The sequence below is a fragment of the Nannobrachium achirus genome (genome assembly GCF_963921795.1).
Source record: "Nannobrachium achirus genome assembly, chromosome: 5".
Taxonomy (NCBI): domain Eukaryota; kingdom Metazoa; phylum Chordata; class Actinopteri; order Myctophiformes; family Myctophidae; genus Nannobrachium; species Nannobrachium achirus.
In genome coordinates this window covers 37,619,792-37,647,468 of record NC_137814.1, presented here as the reverse complement: position 1 = coordinate 37,647,468, position 27,677 = coordinate 37,619,792, and the positions used below count along the sequence as shown (strand labels likewise).

Below are 27,677 nucleotides of genomic sequence, written 5' to 3'. Positions count from 1 at the left end.
TCAACAGGGGGTCCGGGACCCCTAGGGGGTCCTCAGAGTTACTACAGGGGGTCCTCCAAATCTTTGTGTGATAGAAACCTTTTTTCTCCTTTTTCATAATAACCACTTGAACCCTAGCATCCATATTCTGAGAACTTTAGCCAAAAATAGCAGCTATACAAGCTATGTGAGCTTGTAGATCAGCTATTTTTGTTTTGGTGTAGATGGGAAAAAGAGCAGACTAATTACAGAGTAAAAGGTCACGTTTATTAAGTATTGACCGTTCAAGTGATAAAATATATGAAAACACAAATTGATGAATCCAAAATTCACAATGATTGTGCTTTCAAACGATGAAATTATATTGTAACCCAGGTCCAGAAAATGGGTTAAAATCGACACAGGTGTTACAATATGAAATCTATGAAAATGTTGTGGGGGTCCCTGCTTCATCTCTCTCTCTCAACTAAGGGGTCCTTAGTTGAGAGAGGTCCCTTAAAACATTGAAGACCCCTGGCCTAGGGAAAGGGAAAGAGAGAGAGAGAGAGAGAGAGAGAGAGAGAGAGAGAGAGAGAGAGAGAGAGAGAGAGAGAGAGGATGAACAGGTATTTTCTGAAGGTGTCCATATGAAACCACACACACACACACACACACACACACACACACACACACACACACACACACACACACACACACCTTGCCATTCTAAACAGGCTCAGCTCAGAAGTATATGGTCACATTGAACCAATTTCATGAACCAGCAGGTTGAGATGCATGCACTCGGATGTTTCTTATATGGGAACCATTCCTTTTGAATCACTCTTCACTAACAGACACACTAGTCTGGAAAGCATTCCTTAATTCATCACCAGCTCTTAGGCATGAGTCATACTGAAAATCGCAGATTCTACACAATGTGTGATTGAGCTTGGAGATCTGTTATTTTCGGTGCAGAACACAGCACAACCATGTATAAATCAGACGTTAGCATCCGCCACCTTAATGGACAGACCGACTGACTTGCAATACAAAGTGGCAGTCTGGCAGAGAGGCCTGGTCCATACATCTTTGTTGGCAGTGCGTGTGTATTATGATATTCTGCATTGATTATCTGGGCACTCAATGAGAATTAGATGGACCGAAGTGCTGTTGGCAGCTCCATACCAGGCTGGACTGCACGTGATCAGCCAATAGTCTGTCTGAATGGCCAGCAGCAGTGTGACTGCTTGTGAGAGTGTCAGATTTACAGTATATCAACACTTAGTGTTTAGGGTGTGTGTCACCGAAAGAGAAAGAGTGGGCACCCTGCCAAGACCCAGATATAAAACACATTAGCAAAACATTTGGGTCTTCCAGTGGTCTAATACACAGGTTCCCAAGCACTGGGTCGGGACCCATAAAAAACAAAATAAATTAAAAACAAAATTACATAATTTTTTTCATCAATTTCATGAAGAAATCAAAGAAAAGAGGTATACTTACACCAACTTAGCGCCAGATTGTTGGGCTGGAGAAGATCCTGCGATCCCCCTGCCATAGAGTTTGAGCTCCCTGCTGAGAATAACCAGTCACATCGTTATAGCAAGGAGCATCCGCGCACCAGCAGGAACAGTTGGCCTGAGGACCAATGCTACTCACTACAGCCTCAAAGAGAGGATCAGAGAGTCAGGAAGAGTTAAGAGACAGTGATCAGAGCCAAGGTCAAGGGAGAGGAAAGCGTGCGAGAGAAACCCTTCTATCGACGGCAGAGTGGGTAGTTAGAAAGCTTTTAGTTGGGGTACCGATTCCTTTTCACTGTGCCGTTTAGCCAGCACTTGAGCATGAGGCGCGGGGTCAATGGTTGTGGTCACTGGGTTATGGCGTGTGCAATGGATGCCCTAGTAAAAACACTGAAGAAGCCATGGAGGAAATGAAAAACAGCTACACTGTGTTCCATGTTGTCTTTCTAAGTAGCATCTCGATATTTCAGTGCTACTGAGCTGAGGGGAAAGATGGAGAATAATAATCAATGCTTGAGTGTGTATGTATGTGCGTGCATTTGACCCGGCTGCTCTCTGATTTCACTTCGGCGGCATGACATCCCAGTGTAAATCCAAGGACGTTAGACGGTGCCATACTGACACAGACAAATAAAATACTGATAAAAGTGAACCTGGAGTATTTAGAACAGGGCTGGGCAACTTTGATGATGGAGAGGGCCACTATATTTTCACATTCACTCCAGAGGGCCACAATTCACATACAGTCAAAAATAGCAAAGATAGATGATCTACAAGCTCAAAACGCGCCGCAGTGCGTTTGAGCTTGTAGATCGGCTATTTTTGCTATTTTTGAATTGGAATCCTGCATTATTTGTGTCTATTCTTGAATTGGAGAAGTAACACTTTTATTTAATTTTAAATGCATTTACGGTATATGTTCTTATGTTAACTGTATGAACTTGAATAGAAATACATTGTACATAAAAAAGGACTACCCTAGTACTAGTCATTAAACTACTAATATAGACTAAAGCGGGTCCTGCTTGCATGTTTGGAATTGTAACAGCTGAAATATACAACAATATATCAGTATTCTGATATTAACCGGCGGGCCGCATTAAGTGAAGGTGGGGCCCCCGGGCTGCCAGTTTCCCATGTATGATTTAGAAGATGTGAAGCTACAACAGTTTCCCTTTTAACTCAACATAAAAATAAGGAAGACACACAATAGAGGGAACCGCTAGTGATGTGCACCTCTGAAGAAGGAACATGGGTGATGGAAGATGCTGTAACTTAAAAGGCAACAGGACAGATGGCGAACACAACTGAATACAGATAGTGTATATTCACATTAAGACAGATTCACAGACGTTGAAATAGTGTAATATTTATGGAGGACAGTAAACCAAACAAAGGGGCCCCCAGTGGAACTGACGAATATCTCTGTGTGACATATCTTTTCTGACACAATCACTATTTAAATGTAGCATTGTGTGGATGACAGAATGGAAGAGAAATATTTCCCCTTGGATATATTTGCGAGGCTTCCATTTAATTAGCATGACTAAATGAAAGTGACAATGTCATTAAACTCAAATCTAAATTGATTTGCCCTGTCACATCTGCAAGGGAAAATGTTACGCATCTTGGATTCATTCTCGCAGTCTTAACGGCTCTAGGAAATGTATCGTAACCAAAGAAGGACCACATTTCTCTGTAATACACGCTGGTCTTGAGAAGTGAGAGGTAATTTCTTTACCTCACAGTAGGAATAACAGTTGAACAAAGTAGCATGTACTTTCTCTTTTTTCTAACTACAAGAAGTGATATGCCATGGTTCAAACAACAGGGTTTGTCCAGTAAATATTCACAATGTCCACTGAAAAGGCAGTGGCTATACCTACTGTATGTACAGTATAACCTGCACCACACCACTGGTTGTCTTCGGAAAATTAATTTTGGGAACCGGCATAGGAAAATGGGAAGTGGAACTTCAAAATAATGAAAGCACTCTTCTGTCTTGCGTTATTGCTTAGAATAAATAACATCGGCTGTCATGAATAAAACATTCCACAACTCTGAATGGAAGAGGTTGTCAAAGCAGGTGCAGTTGATTCCGACTCCTACCTTAATACAATTTAAAAGCGAAGGATAATATTATGGGGCCAGCCCCTCCCAAATTGCAAAACAAGAGCAATGACAACATGAGGATAACATGCATGAGAGAGGGAGAGACAGAAGCAAAGCAAAGGATGACAAAACTGCAAACTAAATCAAATATTTAGAGGAGACACGAGGGAATAAAAGAGAAGCAAAGGAGGAGGAAATGGGAGGGAGGAAAAAAGAAAGGTAAAATAGAAGGGAATTAAAAGGGAACATGTGGAAGATTCACTCACTAATGTCCTCATCATCATCATCATCATCATCATCATCATCATCATCATCATCATCTGCGGCATCATCATCCTCCATACCTTTCCCTCCACAGCAGAGAACGAGGGGTATGCGGCGCTCAACAACAGCCCGGCACTGTACGCACTTCTTCATGAGGCTGGCACAGTCTAAGCAACACACAGAGACACAGGATACGTTAAGACGCCATATCTCCGTGTTTAGACCAGGGGTCTTCAACAGGGGGTCCCCAGAGTTACTACAGGGGGTCCACTAGATCTTTGAGTAATAGAAACTTTTTTTTCTCCTTTTTTTTAATATATTAACCACTTGAACCCTAGCATCCATATTCGGAGAACTTTAGCCAAAAATAGCAGATCTACAAGCTCACAACGCCTCGAGCTGCGAGGCGCTGTGTGCTTGTAGATCGGCTATTTTTGGCAAAGAGCTTTGGTGTAGAGGGGGAAAAAGAGCACACTAAGTACAGAGAGAAAGGTCAAGTTTATTAAGTATTGACGGTTCAAGTGGTTAAATATCTGAAAACACAAATTGACATCAATCCAAAATACACTGATGATTGCGCTGTCAAACAATGAAACTATAAGGAATCTATGAACAGGTTTGTGGGGGTCCCTGCTTCATCTCTCTCTCAACTAAGGGGTCCTTGGCCTGAAAACGTTGAAGACCCCTGGTTTAGACCTGAGGCCGACTCTACAAATGCATTCTAAAATCTGTAGTTCTCACACTTTTTCTCAATTCAAAATGTTAAACATTTTTCAAATGTTGAAAAAAATATTTTTGAAATGTTTTTATTTATTAAAAAACTGACACACCTCGGTTAATCGAAAATGTCATCGATGGAGCAATCGCTAAGAAAATAATCGCTAGTTGCAGCCCTAAGTTCCCAGCATGAAAACAGGAACTGCCTTTTTCTTTTTTCTTAAATAAAAGCTGTAGAGCAGTGTTTCCCTAACTTGTCAGGTCCCGAAAGAGAGATTTAGACGCTAGCAGATCTACAATAGCACATCTACAAGCAGATCTAAAAATAGCAGATCTACAAGTACATAGCGCGCTGCGAGCTTGTAGATCCACTATTTCCACTACTTGTTAATTATTATACATTTGTATTTATGGCATTTCTTGTGCTGTTGAGAACTTACTCTCACAAGCGCACATGTGTCCGCAGGGCTGGAACAGCACGGCGGCCTTCTTGTCGGAGCAGACAACACACTCCTCGATCTGTGTGGGGGCGGAGAGAGAGAAGACACATGAAAAATAAATGTCAAGAACAAGAACAACATCAACAATTATTTATTCATAAGGTGCTTCACTAAACAGTTGTTACAAAGTGCTTTACGGCTGAGCAAAATGAATAGAAGATAATCTAAAGAGATATAAACTAAGTGTGCTACAGTATATACTAAACAAAGTGTTGCACAAACATCATTTCTTTCTTTGGACCAGTGGTTCCTGTACTTTTCAGGTAGAAACCCGAAAGAGAGATTAGTCGTTTGCCCAAGACCCAAACTAGTGAAAATAACAGATCTACAAGCACACAACGAGTCGCTTCGTGCCGTGTTACGAGCTTGTAGATCGGCTATTTTCACTTCTTAGTAATTATAATACTAATTATACTATTATAATTTCTTTATATTATATAGATATCTTTTGAAATATATATATTTAAATGTAGGAAAATAAAATGGGATTTTTACTCGAGCCGTGACCCATAAAAAACGGTCCGTGACCCACAAATGGGTCCCGGCCCACTGTTTGGGAAACAGTGGTTTGGACCAATGTCGTCCAAATTAGTTTCACGTAAGCTTGGGAGTCATGTGACTCTGGCTAAATGAGTGTGAGGGCCAGAGGGCCAATTTAAAAAATAGAAAACAATCATCAACATTCAATCAACCCCAAACTTGAATCGCATGTTGCGCGGCCTCTAACGCTACTTCTCACAATACATACACACGGCGTAGCGTCATCAGCGCGTCTTAGCCGGGGGGCAGAGTCGGGACGGGGGAAAACCGATTTCCCCCAGCTGGTATAGTCAGTGGGGTGTGGGATTTTCAAACTCAGAAGCTGTAAAAAGAATAGTGATTTCAAAAGTACGTGTCATGTCTTACACAGATCATAGGCACAGATCCTCGTTGCCACTCGACAACCAACGCTACGTTAGCAAATCAAACAGAGCCGGATTGGAATGCTGTCCTTGTATCATGACTGGACAGATGATGAAACACAATGGCCCGAGGTTATCGCCTGGTAAAATACACTCTTACATTTTCTATAGATATGATCAATTAAACCATAGTGTAAAAAAAAAACAATAGTTATAGAACACATTTTAGTGAATTTCCGAGTACGGTTTTGAGAGTGAGACGGGAGTTTTACCATTACCGTTTTGAGTAAGTGTGCTGTTATTATGCAAGAATTTATACTCACAAGCCAAACCCCAGCCTATCCTCATTTCAAACCTACACATATACAGCTTCGCCTACAAACTCTATGAGGCAGACATTTCCCCCCAAGCTTAAACCGGATGTGACGTTTGTGGGCACTCCTGTCTATCTGTGTGTATCTATGGATTCCTCCCAACAGCCCCAACCCACCACTTAACGTCGGGGCAACCACACTTGCACCTTTATAGATAAAAGTTAATAAAAAAAATAATAATTAAAAAGTAACAGCGGCTACAGTGGCGACCACGGTGTCCCTGTGCCGCAGCAGGAAGGAGACTAGGGATGGGACGATAATCGCTATTATCGTTTATCGAGATAAAAAACACTCAAAATCCTATCGTGGAGATTTCATTTATCGTGAAATCGTCCTCCGTCGTGCACTGGGGTTCTTTTTTCATTCTACCAAATCTTTGCCAAAATATTGCCGATCTACAAGCTCACAACGCGTCGCAACATTTTGGCAAATGTTCCGTCCCAGGATAATGGATGTTGGGGATATTTTGATTATCGCGATAATATCCTATATCGCAAATATTTTGGTCACAATAATCGTGACATGAAATTTTCATATGGTCCCTTCCCTAAAGGAGACGCGGCATGTTCATGCTTCACAGGGAGAGAGAACAGCCGGGGATGCGTGGGGCAAGTGGGTTCTGGGATTATACCTTGGTTCTGGACTGGACCTGCTCCTTGCAGATGAGACACTTCTTGACGCGCGGCGAGCACAGGGAGCAGGTGGCAATGTGTCCACAGGGCCCAAACAGAGTGTCTCGCTTCATGTCCGAGCACACCATGCATTCCTCCAGGGACTCCATGTTACTGTTCAGAGATGGGCTGCGAGAGCCTACCTGGCCACTGAGAAAGACAAATAACAAGCCTCAGAGAGAGCGCCGGAGGATCGCAGGGGAGACGGGAAAAGTAAAAGGAAATAAAGACAACAGAGGGGGAAGTGGAAAGAGAGAGATGAAGCGAAAGAGACAGAGACTACAACAAGGGAAGGAAATACTAAAAGCACTACATGGACCATCTTTGGAAAGAAAAGAAGAAAAATCAATAAGACATTTTGATGACTTCTCCGAGAAATTCTAACTCTTCCAGACTTGAAAGTCTGAGCAGAGGCTGAGCATTCCCATACTTGTGTGTTAGAGACAAAGACACAAGTGGTAGCAGAATACAAAGTACAAGTATGCACTTTGTGGGTTGACCTTGATAAAGCCCTAGTACAGGGGTCTTCAACAGGTGGTCCGGGACCCCTAGGGGGTCCTCAGAGTTACTACAGGGGGTCCTCCAAATCTTCCAATCCTTTTTATATTAACAACTTGAACCCTATGTCCATATTCTGAGAACGCTGCGAGGCGTTGTGAGCTTGTAGATCGGCTATTTTCGACAAAGAGGTTTGGTGTAGAGGGGAAAAAGAGTACAGAGTGAAAGGACAAGTTTATTAGGTAATGACGGCTCAAGTGGTTAAATATCTGAAAACACAAATCCAAAATACTATGATGATTGTGCTGTCAAATGATGAAACTACTGTATATGGAATCTATGAAAACTTTGTGGGGGTTCCTGCTTCATCTCTTTCTCAACTAAGGGGGTCCTTGGCCTGAAAACATTGAAGACCCCTGCCCTAGTACTCTCTGCATGCTTACCTGCTCTTCTCCTTGTGGCATTTGGCCAGAGCCTTACAGAGGCTGGGGTCAGGACACAGGTCTAGAGGCGACTGGCCCTTCTTGTTGCGTATGGTCAGGTCGGCTCCGTTAGCGGCCAGGAAGCACGCGATGGACGCAGCGCTCTTCTTTTCCGCCCCTTGGGTGCCCAAACCCATGATCAACTGGTGGAGAGACATATGCACACATCGTCAGAAATGGTTCACACACGTTTAACTCAATCAGAGGGAAAAACAGTGTTAACAGTGTGTGTCAGCAATAAATGTAGGCCCTCTGGTGGTCAGCGTGTATAGTATAATAGGACTAACATTAGGTAAGGACTCTTAGTTCCAGTATTACATCCAGATGACTTTAGAATCAAATTAACATCGCAGCGCTACTGCTTAGCCAATCAAAGAGTCCCGATCTGAGCATGGGGAAAAAAAAGACGGCAGTCAGGCAGTATGACTTCAGACCCCGTCTTCTCCCCATCACTCTCATTAGCTCCACACACACCTCTCTCTCTCTCCCCGTCTCTCACTTGGCCGGTAGCACCTCGAAGCTGTTCTCTCTCCGCCAGAATGTCTGATTGTCTTCAACCAGTGGCTTTTTACATCACTGCTGATGGAGCCATCAGGCTGGCTAATTCAATTCTCATCGCGTAGAGGGAGGGAGGAGGGGAGTGCTATGGGAGAGTGACCTGGCCCGCACATGTCTCAATTAGGCCCCGCTGCCTGTCTGTTCCCATCCTCCACAGGGGGGGAACAAGGGGTGGGCAGGGTGGATGAGAGAGGGAGAGAGAGAGACGTAGGTAGGGAGAAGTTGGGCTGTCGGCTAGAACTAGACCTTCTACCTCGCACACCTCATCCCTGCAGGGATTAAGTGCTGTGGGGTTAACACGGAGGGCTTTAAGTCTGACGTGCCCCTGCAACCCCCACGGTTGGCCGGTCACCTGGCGAGGGACATTGGCATTCAGGCTGAGGCGGGCTGAGGCGGCGGCACTAGGCTGCTCTGTGTGAGTGACAGGCCAGGGAGGCCTAGTGATGCAGATGACAGGGGGGGGGGGACGGGGGGCGAGGCACGCCCAGACTGCACAGCCCCAGAGTGTGATCTGTCATCATTTACTTACACATCAGCGCACAGACAGACGCCGTGGGCACGCCATAGAGGTGACCGTGCCCAGGGGCGTCACAATGGGGGGGTGGGGGGAGTGGGACTGAGTTACTAGGGCCCAAGGTGGAGGAGCCTTAACTATTTTATACTTTAGCTATTGATAAATAGCAGATCAACAAGCTCACAGCACGGCAACGAGTCTTGAAAATGTGTGCAAATCTTTGAATATTTGTATTTTTGAAGCGAACATCATATTTTGCTTCCCGGGGGGGTCCCTGCAACTAAATATTTTGAGATGGGAAACATAGGTTTTTCGAAAAACCTTAGATGGATTTGAAATATTCTTCAAGACTTTTTCAACATTTTTCAAAAATAGAAGATCGACAAGCTCGCAGGGCGCCACTCGGTGCCACACAGTGAGCTTGTATATCTGCTAGTTTTCAATAGCACAAAATAATGCGTAATAATGCGTTCCCAGTCTAAATGGGTCAAACCCCCTATGCCCTTACCTGACTTTCGCCAGATGGTGGCAGCATTGCTTATGCATTGCTTTACCATCTGGGTTCACTTGCGGAGGAGGGGTTCCCTTCGGAATGTCCCTGGCCGGACCAATCAGCGGCAGCTATGGGCGGGCTCTGAGCGGCTCTGAGCCAATAGAGTCTGATTGCAGACCACGTGGAAACCCAGGAGGCGGATTCTGGGTGCAACGTCATGCAGACAGGCCAATATGAGTCGTTGGAGTTGGCACGGCCATATCCAATCACCTGCTTTAGAATTTTAAAAAATGGCCCGCCCCTTACATCGGTTGTGCTGGACCGAGTCCAGATGGTAGAAGCAGAGCGTTATGCAGGCATACGCAATGCTGCAAACCATCTGGCGAAAGTCAGGTTACCTATGCCCCCCTATGAAGAATGTTCATGGGGGGCCCGCAATGGAATCCTTGTAACCAGGGCCCAGAAGTTGGTGCGACACCCCTGACCGCACCGCTCTCACAGAGGACTCGCCGGGTTCAGGAGAGGCTTCACACTGCCAAATGACTGACCTCCGGCCGACCTTGGGGCTAAATAATCACGCAAGCCCTCAGGGAGGCAGATTGGGGCATAATTATTCAAACTAAGTTACTTCGCTGTATGCTGGAAATATGAATGACCGGACGAAACGTCTGGAAGTCAGGACTGGATAATAAAAATAAGCTCTAACCGGTATTAAAAAAACACATAATAGAATGGCCTCCCTGTTCGATCTTTAGCTATAGGGCAAAGCATTGGGCGTGGTTTACTGGTGCCACAAAAAATAAAATCTGCCATTCATTTTTCCCACAGACTTTTACAAATATATTTATATAAACTATTTTAAGCCTAGAATCAAGCCATCCAGGACCTAGCCTAGTAAACTGACTCCTCCCATCTTCTGGAGGAGGAGTCTGGTTTACGAGGCTATCCAGGACCCTGGTGAATCATGACCATAAAACCTTTGATTCTGTGAAAAGAAAAAAATATAAATCGCTAAATAAAGGGTATTTATTAAAAGTAGTATATCATACTCATACATTTTTTTTTCTCCACAGAATCAAAGGTTTTATGGTCATGATTTACCAGGATCCTTTTTTCATAGCACCAGTAAACCACGTCCACTGCTATGCTCTATAGATAAGTTAGCGATACTTATAAGCCGTTTAAGTCCTTCATGGTCAAAGGCGGTTCTGTTTCTGGAATGAAAGCAGTCTGGTACTGTGTATCTCCGTGTTGTTGTTTTTTGTGTACATGTTTTTATGGACCTCTGTGTCTGAAATAAAGTTTATCATCATCATCATGTTTCATGACATCATGAGCTGTGATTGGTCTACTTTTGAGGGGACAAACATACTATACTACTTAGAGCAAGGGTCTTCAACAGGGAGTCCGGGACCCCTAGGGGGTCCTCAGAGTTACTACAGGGGGTCCTCCAAATCGTTGTGTGATAGAAACCTTATTTCTCTGTTTTTATATCAACCATCTGAACCCTAGCATCCATATTCTGATAACTTTAGCCAAAAATAGCAGATATACAAGCTCACAACGCCGTTGTGAGCTACAACAGGGGATATATCTACAACAGGGGTCAGCAACCTTTTTGAAATGAAGTGGCACGTTTTTATTTTCTAGAGTGTCAGTGCGCCATGTCAACATACATTTTAATGACAAAATATTTTGTCATATTTTTGATTGGCAGGACCTTGTTATAAGGATCATTAGACCCAGAGCAATAATCCACCTATCTCCCCGACTCCCTCCCCAGTCAGAGTTCAGAGTTTTAATGAATGTAGAATTATCTGCAAGATGAAATTTTATATAAATTAGCAAACTTCGTTTAATTGACCATGTTTAATTTTTTTTTTATGACAAATATTCTGTAATATTTTGATTGGCAGGTCATTTTTATAACGATCATTAGAAACAATCCACCTATCTCCCCGACTCCCTCCCCAGTCAGAGTTCAGAGTTTTAATGAATGTAGAATTTGTGCAAGATGTAATTTGCTATACATTAGCTAACTCAATTTAATTGACCACATTTTCACGTTTAAAAAAAGTTTTGTTTTTAAAATAAAAATCCTCTCTCTTACACTTGGTTAATACCATGACAATTTAGTCACAATAAAGAACAGTGTGTTTATGTTGTTTGGTGTATGTCTATCTGTGTGTACGTGCGTCCATGCGTGCGCTCGTGTGTGCGTACCGTGTTCTTGCTGGGCTCCCAGGGCTCCACCTTGCTGACATCCTGCATGTCCTGCAGCTGACGGAGCTGGGACAGGGTGTGGTGACGGAGGGCCTCGTGGAGAGGAGTGTCTCCATCCTTGTCCTGCACGTCTAGCTTAGCCTCCGCTCGCACCAGCAGCTGTGGAACCAGAGCACACAGACATGAACCAGTGGACACAGACAAACAGGAGACATCTTGATGAAACATGATTTTGCAAAAAGGTTCTCCGTTTAACCCTGCAAGACAGGGAAAAATCTTTTGAACAAATCTTTGAACATTTTATTCAAAACCTTTGTAACTCAAATCTCTGCTTCTGGGGGTCCCTGGAACTAAATACTTTGAGATGGGGTGTCCACGGCCAAATACATGTAATTTTGGGGTGTCTGACATGAAAATGTTTGAGAACCACTGACATAAAAACATGCGTTATTCCAAAAACCTAGAAGATCTGCTATTTTTCAAATGAATAAAGCATAAAATAATGGTTAAAGTGATCTTAATGGGTTAAGGGTGACCTTGGAGATCATTAATTCTTTAAGCTTCACACCAGCTTGCGCCCTGCATTTTTCCCGGGGTCCACAGGATGGCGATGTGGCACATATAGAATGACTCCAGACACCCTTCCTTCTCTCTCCCCCAGAACACATTTCCCCAGTTTGAACCCGGGCCAATAGGACATACCACCCCTTTCAATTAAACACTGCTTCCGTGTTCACTTCCTCTACCTTTTTGTACAATGTCCAATAAATGAAGGCCAGATAGCGACATCACTATTAGATAGGATCTTCAATTAGTGCTAGGAGGGGAGAGGAGAGGAGAGGAGAGGAGAGGAGAGGAGAGGAGAGGAGAGGAGAGGAGAGGAGAGGACTCACTGACCCGGACTATCTGTGTGTGTTGACGCTCCACTGCCAGGTGTAAGGCCGTCTGCTGGTTCACATTCTGGATGTCCAAGCTGGCGCTTCCCTGCAAACACACACACACACACACACACACACACAAACACACACACACACACCTATAATCCCAAGGAAGCAACCACAGTCACGTGCAACCCCCCCCCCCAAAAAAAGAAGACACCGCAAGGGACTGGAAGAGAGAACCAGAAAAGAAGGATTCTGGCTAAAGATCCATTAAGCCATCACATTCCTATAGTGTGGAAAGCAGGCTGGAACAATGCCTCTGCTCCATCACCCAACTACTCCCATCCCATTACTAGAGATGGGATTTATGGCTCTTTGAAGAGAGCCGAATCGCTGGGATCGGTTCCTTTCAAAGAGCCGTTCAAAAGACTGTCTCATTTTAGTTACTAGTTACTAGTAACTTAGATTTTGATTATAATTACAAATCACTTCAACCCTATATACATTTCTGCCATTTGAAAATAGCCGATCTACAAGCTCACATTTCTGCCATTTGAAAATAGCCGATCTACAAGCTCACAATGTGTCGTGTTGCGACGCATTGTGAGCTTGTAGTTCAAAAGATTTTTCTGGAAAACCTGTGAAATGGGACATTCTGCATAATGAGTACTTTCTACTATTAACTTTAAGTACATTTTGATACCAATACTTTTTGTGCTTTTACTCAAGTACATTTTAATTCTAAACTTAACTACTTGTGGCAGAGTATTTCTACATTGCAGTATTGATACTTTTAGATAAGTAAAGAATGTTTGTGCTTTTTTCCACAACTGTTCATTTAGAAAGGAACGGCTCCCTACTGTGAACTGGATCCCATCGTTCATTTCAAAGACTCGATTTGTTCACGAACGTCCCATCTCTAGGTATTACCCGGGGAGGGGGGAGCAACAATAACCATACATTCCGATAGGATAAGTAGTACATAACGAGTCATTTCCGAACGTGAACGTAACCCTCCACTGAGATCATGTGGGAGCGAGATAAAGCATTTGGATCAGTGTGTGAGGATGACAAGTAAAACGAGTGACTGGCTGGCAGGCTGGCAAACGGACTGACTCATTGACCGGCTGATTTGCCGGGCTGGGAATCTGCAGTGCACCTTCTTTAGTGCAGCGCATCGCTGTGTAGAGAGCTGAGCCATCACAGTGAACCAGCCCATTGCAGGGACCTGCCAAAAGGGCGTCCCCCTCACCGCCCCCATCCCTTTGCTTCGCTAAAACACAGCAAACGCTCGCGAACACGACAGGCGGAATGTTGCGGCAGCGTCGTAGCATCGCGCTATACGTCGTCCCTAATTAACCCACTTCCTGCTTGGCTGGGTCAGCGGCGCCACGCCGCCTTCCTCTGCCGTGTCGTTTCGGGGAGGAGGAGGAGGAGGAGGTGCCACTGCAATCTCAGCATGGACCTTACGGTCCTGACGCGAGGAGGAAGGAGGTGGAGGAGGAAGAGGAGGACGCCGCTATAAGGCCCCGCGCTGCACTAAGGAATCCCCCTAGAGACAGCGAGGCCGTATGGATTCAATAAAACAAATAAATAAATAAATAAAAAAGGAAGAACAGCAGTTCCAGCTACTTCAGCGCCGGCCCACAGATTGCAGGCTGCAGGGAGGAAGAGGCAGCTATTTAATGGTGTGTTGCGCTGAGGGCCAGCAGCAGGCGAGGCTGACGCAGCCACGGACCAGGGATATGTGGGAGGGAACAGAGGGGTCTCTTAAGGGGATGTGAATAAATGAGTTTGCGTGTCAAGTTTGCGCGATTTATCATGAGGAGAAAATAAAGAAAAAAAGACAGAAAAAAAGAGGCCACCTGTTCTGAATCCTCAGTGTTAATTTCATCTGTTTATAACTCCAAGAGTGTGTTCAGGACGAGTGGGCACCTAAATGTTGCTGAATGTTCAATGTGTTGTTTTTTTTCGTGGAATAATACAAAAGTTGCAACGTGTGCTGTATCTCAAATGAGCGAGAGTAAAGCCAGGTTTAGTCTATATACTCTTGCGTTGTGACACGGTGTGAGCTAATAGATCTCTCCTCAGTGTATCATATTTCAAACAACCAAAGGGTCCCTTATGGCTCAGGGGGGTCCCCACATTATTTGGGGGGGTCCCCAGATGATCAACTTAATGTGCAACATTGTTTTCTCACTCAACAGTAAACAAACCAACACAAAGTTTAAGTGTATAGACTGGGTATGTGCACATCTCTAAAGTGACAATTTAAGGACTTTTTAATACCTCTAAAATGACAAATGAAACATTGGCCAAATTGTCAAATGTTAGAGGCAGAAATTGTGAAAATGGCAGATATGCTATTTTCACAATAGTTAGTGTGTGTGTGTGTGTGTGTGTGTGTGCGTGCGTGCGTGCGTGCGTGCGTGCGTGCGTGCGTGCGTGCGTGCGTGCGTGCGTGCGTGTGTGTGTGTCGTTACCTGGTGCACCAGGAGCTCGGCCACCTCCACATGGTTGTTGAGCGCGGCCAGGTGCAGCGCGGTGTAGCCATCATCCTTCTTCTCATCCACGATCCAAGGCCTGGGCAGCTTGGAGAGCAGCACACGCATGGCACTGAGACCAGAGAGAGAGAGAGAGAGAGAGAGAGAGAGAGAGAGAGAGAGAGAGAGAGAGAGAGAGAGAGAGAGAGAGAGAGAGAAAGAGAAACAGAAAGAGAGAGATATTGAGACAACTTGACCTTGCACAAATCTTCATGATTTTTCAAAAACAGCAGATCTACAAGCTCGCAGCGCAGCACTCGGTGCCACGTACATCTGCTATTTTTCAATGGCTAAAGCATAAAATAACAGTCCAAGTAATGCGTAGTAATGCGTCACGGCAATATAATCAGTTGGATCATTGGTGTGAATATGGCCCTAACGTGGCTCCATCTCATCGTTCTGTAGTTTAATGTCGCTATTGCACTCTATTAGACATAGCTTGGCCGGCCGCTGTATACAAACACAGAATAGGGTCAAGTGTGGCTGATGCACAATGCATGACAAGTTTGACAACTAAAAACTTTTGTTTCATTTGTTGCCCCCCCAAAACAGTGATGCACATCCTATTTGCCCACAGCAAGATGAGAAATATTCGACCAACCAACCAGAGAGTAGGAGGAGAACGTATTTACACCACGCTTTGAACGGTACAAAAGGCTGCGTGTTATTTTAGAGCAACCCATCCCCCTCACCTCGTCTCCTCTCACAGTTAAAAAGGGAAGCCGCTGCTCCCTCGGTGATGCGCAAAAGCGCCCATCATTGGGAGGCAGGCAAAATGGTAATTACACAAGATTTAGCTGCATTCACTGAGGTCTTCTCTTGGGGAACAAAGATAGGAAGGCAAGGGAGAGGAATAAAATATCCAGTTTAAAACGGACTGTTTAAAAGAGACGGCGCCTGGCCGTGGCGAAGGAAGCCAGTGGGTTCTGTTCCGTTTGAAGGTCATGTCGAGGCGCCGTTCCACATCGAGAGAGAGAGAGAGAGAGAGAGAGAGAGAGAGAGAGAGAGAGAGCGAGAGAGAGAGAGAGAGAGATGTGGCCACAAAGGTGACTGCGTGAGAGGAAGTGATGAGGCTGTGGAGTGGGATCTATAAAGCCTGGATCATGTTTAGCTGCGTGCCAGTGAAGCGCATGAGCTTGTAGATCAGATACTTTTGTGCGCAACACTGAAGCGCAACCAAGTACAAATGCAAAAAATAAAACAGCAACATCCCTACACTGTTGGCAGGAGGCCCCTGCCTGCCGCCACAGCCGTCTCTACAACGCCAGACGCTCCCTTTCCACGTTGTGGCTACAACGCCTGCTGCGTGGTCGCGTCGCCATGGGAACCAAAGAGTTCAGTAACAGGCGTGGGACCCCGTCGCAGAAGGCTGTTTGCTTAACGATTTTGACTGCTACGGCGATTACGTCATAGCAGCCGTAGTCCCGCCTCGCGGTTGTAGAAACGGGCTGCTTAAACTGCCTACTCTCTCCTAGCTCTACCTGTCTGATGCCTCCTCTTGTCCTAACCTCCGGGAACCACATCCGGGCACCTGCCGTTTAACCACTTTCAACGCTTGAACCCCAACGTCCGTATTCTGGGCGAGTCATAATATGTGAACATTCTGTGAAAATAGACGATCCACAAGCAGTGTGTAGCATTGTGACGTGTCATGATTGTCTATTTCAGGCAAAACGATCTGGTGTCGAGGAGAAAGTGGACTGAGGTTAGAAGTATCGTTATTTTACTGTGTGAACTGTGCTACTGTCAAGGATACGCCCAACAAAATGTACACACACACACACACACACACACACACACACACACACACACACACACACACACACACACACACACACACACACACACACACACACACACACACACACACACACACACACACACACACACACACACACACACACACACACACACACACACACACACACACACCCTCCAGGTTTACTCATTAGAGATGAGTGGGAGGTGTAGAACGCCTGAAATCACCTGGAATGTTTGCATCTGCTGAAGTGTATTTAGATGTAGAGTGAGGCTGGGTACACAATGTTCCACCATTGAGCACTAAGACAGAGAGACTCTGTGGGGAAAACTTCTAACCTTGGCCAACCCTGAATAATTGTGCAGGGGCATATCTTTGAACCACGACGGGAAAAAAGGAGGCAGCAGAGTTTGCCCCGACTTTGATACGGTTGACCGCTGCCCCCCGCTGCCCCCAAACCCCCAGAACATTTGTACGTGCACGGCGACGAGAAGGGGAAGAGGGCTGAGCATGAGTGCAAGAGTTCACCTCTCACAGAGTGCGCTACGAGAGGCGAGAAGCGCACGTGCCCCGATGAAAGGCGTGTGAGGCGCCGCTAAGGTGTGAGGGCTCTTCTCTGGAGCGCAGGTTTCCCTGCAGAGTTCCGCTCAACTCACGCTCTGTCTTTCTCTCTCTCTCACTCACTCTCATTCTGGAGTATTAACCCATTTAGGCCTGCTTTAACCAGTGACAAATAGCAGATATACAAGCTCACAGCGCGGCTGCGAGCTTGTAGATCTGCTATTTTTGAAAAAGTTGTGAAAATGTGTGCAAATCTTTGAATATAATGTATTTTCAAAGCGAACGATTGTAACTTAAATTTTGCTTCTGGGTGGTCCCTGGAACTAGATATTTTGAGATGGGGGTCCGTTGCCAAATAAATATCATTTTGGGGGTCCTTCACATGAAAAGGTTTGAGAACCACTGACATAGTAGTCTCTCAAGAACAGACCAACTGAGCTCCAGTTAAGTGAAAAGGACCTTTTCTTTGACGATGGCCGGCCAGATTGCTGACATAGAAACATAGGGTTTTTCAAAAAAATCTTAGAAGGATTCAAAAGACACTTATAGAATTGGGTCAAAATTCTAATTTTCAAGATTTTTCAAAAATAGCAGATCTACAAGCTCGCAGCGCGGCACTCGGTGCCGCGCTGTGAGCTTGTATATCTGCTATTTTTCAATTGTTAAAGCATAAAATAATGACACGCAATGATGTGTACCCGTTCTGGATGGGATAAAGGAGATCGTCATCAGCATACAGGGAGGCAGAGAGAAAGAGACAGAGAGAGGGGCAGACGGGCAGGCAGCAGACAGAGCTGCTGTACTACTGCAGTGATGAACAGCGCAGCACACTGATCCCCGGCTCCCTCGCACGCTCGCTCTCTCACTCTCTCTCTCTCTCTCTCTCTCTCTCATTGCACAGAAGCTTACGCACGCACACACACACGCACACACACACACACACACACACACACACACACACACACACACACGCACACACACCTGCATTGCTTGCAGCCATCTCCAAGCACTTAATGCAGAGGAGCGCTGCTTAAATGTGATAGCAACCGCACCCCTCCTGCCTAATCGTACATTCACAATGTGTCGTCTTCTGTTTAAAGTGCTATTTGCCAGAGAAGTGTAGATATCTCATCTCGTGGGGGGACTTTTGAGCAATTTCGCTTTGAGTGCTCCCACTGTGTAGGAGTTGAGACTTTAAACAAGCACATCGTTTAAGAGAAGACCTTTCCCCTTGTCTGATTCTGTCCCCAATCACATAAATTATAATCCCAACCTTTAAACACAGTTTACGTTATTGCAAAGTTTCTAGAGAATCGAGAATCAGCCTTGCCCGAGTACACTTTCTTTCCTTAACTACTACAATTTCCATAAGACCCAAGGGTAATTGTCCCACACAAAGCCTTTGTTCTTGCCTTCCCATTGTTACTCCAATTGGTGCATTCAGATGACGTGGGATTGGCTGGAAATATCTCCTATATGGAGTGCAACTGTCCAATGAGCGCACACCGCCTACACCCAGCACCCCTGGCACTATTCTATAGGGGCAGTCTGGCGCCTTCTGGTGTCCGAGCCAGGCATTGCAGCATTGGCCCCAGTGTTCACCAGGGTGGAGACTGAAGCCTGGATTGACAGGCTCTCTGCCACACTGGGCCAAATGGGCGGACATTAATATTAATGCCCCACGCTGGCACTGCTGCACTGCAGTTAAGCTATTTGCTGTAAAAGCAGGAAAAAAATAGAATGAATGAAGAACGAAGGAATAAATCCTTGTTGTCTTTTTTCTTTTTTTTGTCCTTTTTTGTAATTTTTTATCTCTTGTGTAAGTGGTGTTGGCTTTGATTGAGCGGGAGTAGGGAGCTTGAGGTGATGATGAGAGAGGGAATGCCAGAGGGAGAAGTAGAGAGCGAAAGACCAAAAAGAGAAAGACAGAGAGTCATAGAGAGAGAACTAATGGCCAGGTCTTCTTCCTGTGGACCTTTTAGTGGTCAGAAAGCATCGACTTCACCTGGGAGCTGACAACACGTCTGCTGAGAGAACACGAACCCGCTGTGCAGGAAGGAGATGAGTGTACACGGTTTATAGAAATAAACACTGCGCCGCCCTATACCTTACAACTAAAGGTATCAACACTGCGCCTATACCTTACAACTAAAGGTATCGGCTCTGCAAATGCAGAAGGACACATAGCGTAGGAAAGGGAAGAGCGGGAGAGAGAGAGAGAGAGAGAGAGAGAGAGAGAGAGAGAGAGAATAGAGGAGGTGAAGGGGAGGCATGATGGAACTGGGTCACCCTGTGAGAGATCTCAGGAGTCCCTCAGGAGCGCTACACCAGGGCCTGTTGTCTTGGGCTGCAATTTGTCATTGACCGGGACGTACACTGACGCTGGGAGCTCTGTGTGTGTGTGTGAGTGTGTATGTAGGTGGGGCTTCTGTGTGTGTGTTTGTGTGTGTGGTTGTGTGTATGTTTCAGGCTGGCGTTTGTCAGTGGGTGTACATTGCCGAACTCTATGCGTGCGTGTGCGTGTGTGTGCGTGCGTGCGTGTAGGGGTCGACAGGGCCCTTCTGTTGCCCTCGTCTGGCTGACAGCCATCTGTGTGGTGGTCAGTGGCCATTACTGCAACAGGAAGTGAGAGTCGGGGGACAATAACTTGGGTAGGACAGGGCAAAACAGGAACAGTCAACATCCAGCCCGGAGATTAATGGCTGCACACAAACATATGGTTAGTGTGATGTAGGAGACGTGTTCGGCATACTTTCACCCCTTAACTAGCGAGGAGATCGCTTTGAGCCCGGGGAAGGAGATCCAAATTATGCATTGGAATTGGTCGCCCCGAAATGCGCCACCTGTCTGGGGTAAAAATGGAAAAGCCTGATGAAACTGATAATGGTGGAAGAGTCAACATGGTCAGAAATACCCAATAGTGCAGGGCTTTTCTATGTTGTTGTTTAACCACATTTGACTGCGGTACCCCAGGTCTCTATGCTTAGACCGCTCCTTTTTTCCATCTACACTAAATCTCTTTGTCAAAAATTGCCGAGCTGCAATCTAACTACGCATGGCAATGCGTCCCGTAGGGGGCTTGTAAATGTGCTGTGTTGGCTGGATGTTTGGGACACTAAAGGCTCATGATGTGTTTAAGTGTTCAACCGCCTGCATTTGAACTCCTTTTCCAGTTGAGATGACCTCAAGAGGAAATGTGTCAGCTCATCAGCGACAGGATCAATACCTTCAAGCCCCTTTGAAATAGTGACCCCGGCTCACCACAAATCATTCACACAAACACAACGCATGGACTCCAAATGAAATCCCCTTCAACTCTGGCATTCTTATATCAAGTGGGAAAGGCTTAGAAGACACTGAGCAGCTCCGTAATTCAGTGGCCGTTAAGTTACCCTAAAAGTCATGCATTTAAACAAACTTAACCCATTCAGAACGGGTACACATTATTGTGTATCATTATTTTATGCTTTAACTATTGAAAAATAGCAGATATACACTTGTATATCTGCTATTTTTCACTGGTTAAAGCATTCAATAATTCTAGGCCTAAAATAACACCAAGTGAATATCCAGCACCTTGCTACACTCAAGCAAGTTTATTCATGGTACTCGCTCAAGCTGAAATACGCCAACTTAATGCGAAATCGTGTCACCTGGTGGGAAGTCCTGTGCATTCACGTTATTCTGTATGTAATCACGGCGTGAGAAAAATTACTTTTGTGTCCAGTCTGTGAACAGACCTTTACAAAACCCTTCCCTTATAAATTATGCACAACAAAACTGCCACATTCTCAAGACGAAGGGGAGGGGCGCAAGTGTTGTCACGGTCGCCAAAATAACTACAACAAACCCGTTTGATAGACAACATAAAATCATTTAAAGTGTATAAAACCTATGCAAATGAAGAGCGTTTGAAATTCGGCGTTCCACGAAGTTCGTCCCAGCACACTGGCCAACCCAGCAACACTAGGTTGCATGTGACAGTGCAGGGCCATCCAGAGAGCAGACGCCGGGTGCCGCTATGGGCAGGGCAGATAAACACCAGCAGCGGCCAGACCCGTAGAATGACAGAGAGGGCTGGGGAGCAGAACCTCACTGGCCCTGATCCATTAAAACCCATTTAGGCCTTAGAATTATTGAATGCTTTAACCAGTGAAAAATAGCAGATATACAAGCTCACAGTGCGGCACTTGAAAAAGTCGTGAAAATGTGTGCAAATCTTTGAATATATGTATTTTCAAAGTGAATTTCTCCAACTCAAATTCTGCTTCTGGGTTGTCCCTGGAACTAAATATTTTGAGATGGGGGTCCATGGCCAAATACATATCATTTTGGGGGTCCTTCACGTGAAAAGGTTTGAGAACCACTGACATAGTAGTCTCTCAAGAACAGACTAAAGGTGGTTGCACACTGCTGCGTTTTTCGTTGCGAAATGCGTTTTTCAGGGCAAGGAGAGAGAGAGAGATAGAGAGAGCAAGGGACTGAGTGGTGCGCGAAACGGGCGGCAGTGTGCAAACGTGACTGACCTAACGTGAGGTTGATTTTTTATTTGCACGCTCCGAAATTCACTCCGATATTCGGCCCGAAAAACGCAGCAGTGTGCAACCAGCTTAACTGAGCTCCAGTTAAGTGAAAAGGACCTTTTCTTTGACGATGGCTGGCCAGATTGCTGACATAGAAACATAGGGTTTTTCAAAAAGTCTTAGAAGGATTCAAAAGACACTTATAGAATCGGGTCAAAATTCTAATTTTCACAGTTTTTCAAAAATAGCAGATATACAAGCTCGCAGCGCAGCACTGTGAGCTTGTATATCTGCTATTTTTCAATAGTTAAAGCATAAAATAATGATACACAAAATGTGTACCCGTTCTAAATGGGTTAAAAAAAGAAGGAGAAAAAAAAGGTGTGGGGGGGGGGCTGTGGTACTTTCATTATCATGCCGTGGAGAGAATAATTTCCCCCTCAATGTGACCTTCCCCCGCCTTTGTCTACCTGAGGCCCCTGAGTGAGCATGATTTTATTAAGGACTATTTGCATAAACCGGGAAGAGAGGGAGACAAGAGAGGGGTTGACTTGTGCATTTCTATGATGTTTTGGTTACATCAAGCAAATGCTGTCAGCTCCAACACTGTCCGTGGAAACCGCAGGTGTTTGTTCTCGCAATCGCAGGTACGGGTTTCTGTCTGTTCGGTTTCCGTCCGTTCGGGAAGTAGGTGTGGGCTTGTGCCCGCCTTAGCTTTAATTAGCCTTAAATCACACTGCATTATGGGCCGTCCTGATTCACAGCGATTTATGAAGACGAAGGATGGCAGACAGTGAGAGAGGCCCAATGGCACGTTAATGTCCCATTGGTTCTAGATGACCCAATTATTTTCCCACATGCTCCTCTTCCTGTGCACTTTATTCCCCTCAGCAGCTTGAAAAAGCCTCATTCTCATTTCTGCACCAGCCATAATAGTCATAATACACAGCCCTTTACTGAGAATGGGACTGCGCAGGGGAAAAGCAAGGGCATCGAAGAATAAAACAACATCAGAATCAAATATGGTATGTGCAGCAATTAGTCGATGGCATTGTGATGTCCTGGCCAACGGTCGCAACAATGCATTATTGCACATCATTTTTCATATAGTTCTAAAGAGTGGGAACATCTCAATGTATTGGATTGTACAGAAGTCTGGTGGAAATCTAAACAGGCTAGCATGCGTTATGAAAAAATGTAATTGGCTGTTAAACCAACATTTATGGTAACCAGGGGGCAAGTGAGCAATCTTCCCGGGTTCGAAACTTTTTTCCTATTTTAACTTTAACTTTTGAACAAAAGAAAAAATAAAGAAAAACTATCTAGGCAGTATGTTACACGTGCATAGGTAACTAACTATTGGTTAGAATCGCTCCCCCTTGACAACATCAATTGCTACCATCCATCCCATACTATAACCACTGTACAGTCAAGTATTGCCTCATTAATATCTTGTTAAAAGTAGTCAAATTAAATTAAAATGATCCTGTGATGTCAACTTATTTTATTTTGTAATTAGATATGATATGAGCCGCTGACAGTAATAACAGCACCTCAGGGGATACTCATCCGGTTTCCCGCTGTGCGCTGGTGTCGCACCGATCTACAAGCTCACAAAACTGCCATATGCAGTGAGCTTGTAGAAATTGTAGCTTGTAATATAAATCAAGATTTATTCCGAAGATCTTTGCCATTAATTGCATCTGTTCCCCAAATACAGCATGAGTTAGTGGTCGTTTGTACATCAGGCCAGTGGTTCTCAACCTGTGGGTCGGGACCCCCAGGGGGGGTCCCCAAATTATTTTGGGAGGGTCACATTAAGCTAATCATCTAGGGACCAGGTCCCTAGATGATTAGCTTAATGTGAAACATTGTATTCTCACTCAACAGTAAACAAACCAGCATAAAGTTTAGGTGTATAGAGGGGTATCTGCACATTTCTAAAGTGACAATTCAAGGGCTTTTTAGTACCTCTAAAAATGACAAATTAAACATTGTCCAAATTGTCAAATATTAGTGGCAGAAATTGTGAAAATATCACATCTACAACGCCTCGCAAAACACGAGGCGTTGTGAGCATGTAGATTTGCTATTTTCACAATAGAACCGTGATATACAAAATGTAATTCCTCAACTCTTAGTGCTCGTAAGTTAAAATATGATTATTTTGGGGATCACGGGAGATCCACTGGTATAAATCAAGATTCATTCCGAGACCATTGCCATTAACTGCATCTGTTCCCCAAATACAGCAGGAGTTAGTGGTCGTTAGTACATTAGGGAAGTGCCACAGCGTTCTCTGCGCCGTGTGTACTACACCATCAGAATTAGACACGCCTGCTGGGCTCAACATTCTGCATCTCCATATACAGAGGCAAACAGCAAACGAGGGACTTAGCACAGGGACATTTCAAAGCAGTGTGGGGGATTCAGCAGCTCTAAAGGCCCTTCGATCGGCAGCCCCGCTGCACTGTCAACATATGGGCAGACGGTCTGAGAGGCACCTGTGATCTACAACTGCACCATAAATCCAGCGCTCTAAATCACCCGGGCTTGCCTCCTCCCAGTACTCTGCATGCACTTCCACCTGGCTGGCTCGTCTCTGTATTGTGGTGCTGAGTGACCTGCAAGGGTACGTAGTGTAGCTTGCACCACCAGTCAGCAGTTGTTGGGACACTTTATATATAGACCAATACAAGAAAAGATGCAGAAATAATCCTCTATAAACCAACACAAGAAAATATGCAGAAAGAATATTCCCTCTGAGGGGAGGGGGGGATGTTTGTTTAATAGTATCTATTTCTAGTCCATGGCAATATACAAATATATACTGATATTTCAGTTAATCTTTCTGAAATAGCTTCACAGTATTATTTTTAATCAGTTCCAACCAGGCATGTGATGTAAATCTACACCTTTCATTTACTCCAATAAGATGTGCACAGCATGAAAAGCTAATATTTTCACGGACATAAAAAAAAATAGTCCTTGCTGAACCACACAAATTAAAGTCATGTCAAATTAATGCATGAACCTTCATACAGCTTGATAGCTGGTAAATGAAAATAAAATGATTGAGTATTGGCTAAATTACTCTTGGCTAAACATGAAAGGCTATAAACTATATTCCTCATCTAATTCAACATGTATTTTTGATAGCTTCAAACTGCTTAGTGGGCACTTCATGGGTCCTCAATAAAAATAGTATACTATTCAGGGCTAGTTTGAAATCACCACAAGACCACGAACAAAGAGTAAAACAACAGACTTTTTAGCGAGGCACACCTGGCGCGAAGCGAGCTGTTAATGTTATTAATGCCACAGCCTGCACCGCAGTTTGAGCCATTCCTCAGAGATGTGATGTAACTGATTGGAGGTGCTGCTTTTCATAGCAAGCTTTTTTGGCAACACCTTACAAATGGGGGGCTCAGAGACAAATTGTTGTGGGGCTTTGGTGGGCTCAATTCCATTTCTCCATGTTGTTGTTGTTGTTGTGTTGCTTTTTACCATTTTACTTGCAGGGATGGACATGGCTACAGACTGGTGAGCCAGAGAGGAACATATCCTTGACATTTGGATTCACTCTTTCTTGCAAAGCTTTGAAATCATGCTGAACAATAACTTGCACAATGATAAAAATGACTCGCATTGATGTCTCATTCGCAAAGAAATGTGTACATCAAATATTGTGTAAATATTTTATAAATATATACCACTCACACCCTGTGCCCGGTTGCCATATTTTGCAGCAGATGGGGACTTCTAAGCTACATTCATTCCCAGACACATGGCAGAAGAAGGAGCAGTGGCTGAAAGAACCCATATTGGTAATTAAAATCCATTGTTTGCAACTTGAAATAATGGGGAGCAAAGGGCCTTGTATCAGCCACTGTCTCCCCTAAGCACTGAGACAACAGACTATGCACTGAGACAACAGACTATACAGTATGTCCCACTGTCTCCCCTAAGCACTGAGACAAAAGACTATACTGTATGTCCCACTGTCTCCCCTAAGCACTGAGACAAAAGACTATACTGTATGTCCCACTGTCTCCCCTAAGTACTGAGACAACAGACTATATGTCCCACTGTCTCCCCTAAGTACTGAGACAACAGACTATACTGTATGTCCCATTGTCTCCCCTAAGCACTGAGACAACAGCCTATATGTCCCATTGTCTCCCCTAAGTACTGAGACAACAGACTATATGTCCCATTGTCTCCCCTAAGCACTGAGACAACAGACTATATGTCCCATTGTCTCCCCTAAGTACTGAGACAACAGACTATATGTCCCATTGTCTCCCCTAAGCACTGAGACAACAGCCTATATGTCCCATTGTCTCCCCTAAGTACTGAGACAACAGACTATATGTCCCATTGTCTCCCCTAAGCACTGAGACAACAGACTATATGTCCCATTGTCTCCCCTAAGTACTGAGACAACAGACTATATGTCCCATTGTCTCCCCTAAGTACTGAGACAACAGACTATATGTCCCACTGTCTCCCCTAAGCACTGAGACAACAGACTATATGTCCCACTGTCTCCCCTAAGTACTGAGACAACAGACTATATGTCCCATTGTCTCCCCTAAGCACTGAGACAACAGACTATATGTCCCACTGTCTCCCCTAAGTACTGAGACAACAGACTATTACTGTATGTCCCATTGTCTCCCCTAAGCACTGAGACAACAGACTATATGTCCCACTGTCTCCCCTAAGCACGGAGACAACAGACTATATGTCCCACTGTCTCCCCTAAGTACTGAGACAACAGACTATATGTCCCATTGTCTCCCCTAAGCACTGAGACAACAGACTATATGTCCCACTGTCTCCCCTAAGCACGGAGACAACAGACTATATGTCCCACTGTCTCCCCTAAGCACGGAGACAACAGACTATATGTCCCACTGTCTCCCCTAAGCACGGAGACAACAGACTATATGTCCCACTGTCTCCCCTAAGCACGGAGACAACAGACTATATGTCCCACTGTCTCCCCTAAGTACTGAGACAACAGACTATATGTCCCACTGTCTCCCCTAAGTACTGAGACAACAGACTATATGTCCCACTGTCTCCCCTAAGCACGGAGACAACAGACTATATGTCCCACTGTCTCCCCTAAGCACAGAGACAACAGACTAAATGTCCCACTGCAGAACACAAAATGTCTAACAGCCAATTTGTTACTGGCAGGGGAACGTGTCTTGTATGAATGCACGTTAAACAGATACAAACATGAATGCATTCCCCACAGATCAATGAGTCTACAGACAGTACAATGTGGTCGCCCCCCCCCCCCCCCCCCCCCCCGCTTTCCTACAGTGAAAAGACACTGTGCCGTATACCAATAATGTACAGCGCCTTATTTCGCCGGAGGAATGTCAAAGATAGGTGTCGTGGCATTTTCAGTATTCATTCAAGCGTGCTTGTACGCGCACACACGTACACAAGCGAACGCAACTCTCAAAATCCTTATCCTCCTCTCTGACCCGCCACACAGCATTTACATAGGAGCCTTTGACTCCTGCCTGTCTGTATGGGTTACCAAGGAAACCAGACCTACATTATTCAATAGCTAAGCCTGGGTCAGTTGTGAACACAGGCCCGGG

The 27,677-nt window shown here is 44.9% G+C and overlaps 1 protein-coding gene across 2 annotated transcripts in view; it reads right to left on the bottom strand.

The window, feature by feature from the left end:
• The window catches only part of mib1 (MIB E3 ubiquitin protein ligase 1), an 85,018-nt gene that overhangs the window by 7,796 nt on the left and 49,545 nt on the right, over positions 1 to 27,677 (bottom strand). Inside the window, exons 13-20 of one of the 2 annotated variants that reach the window (XM_080726629.1) lie at positions 15,151 to 15,283; positions 12,684 to 12,770; positions 11,787 to 11,945; positions 7,960 to 8,141; positions 6,979 to 7,168; positions 5,012 to 5,090; positions 3,857 to 4,021; positions 1,462 to 1,533 (exon numbers count right to left, since the gene is read on the bottom strand). In XM_080726629.1, coding sequence (XP_080582755.1) covers positions 1,462 to 1,533; positions 3,857 to 4,021; positions 5,012 to 5,090; positions 6,979 to 7,168; positions 7,960 to 8,141; positions 11,787 to 11,945; positions 12,684 to 12,770; positions 15,151 to 15,283 — 1,067 coding nt within the window. The remainder of the gene's footprint in view (positions 1 to 1,461; positions 1,534 to 3,856; positions 4,022 to 5,011; positions 5,091 to 6,978; positions 7,169 to 7,959; positions 8,142 to 11,786; positions 11,946 to 12,683; positions 12,771 to 15,150; positions 15,284 to 27,677) is intronic. The other variant, XM_080726630.1, reaches the window with a different exon arrangement.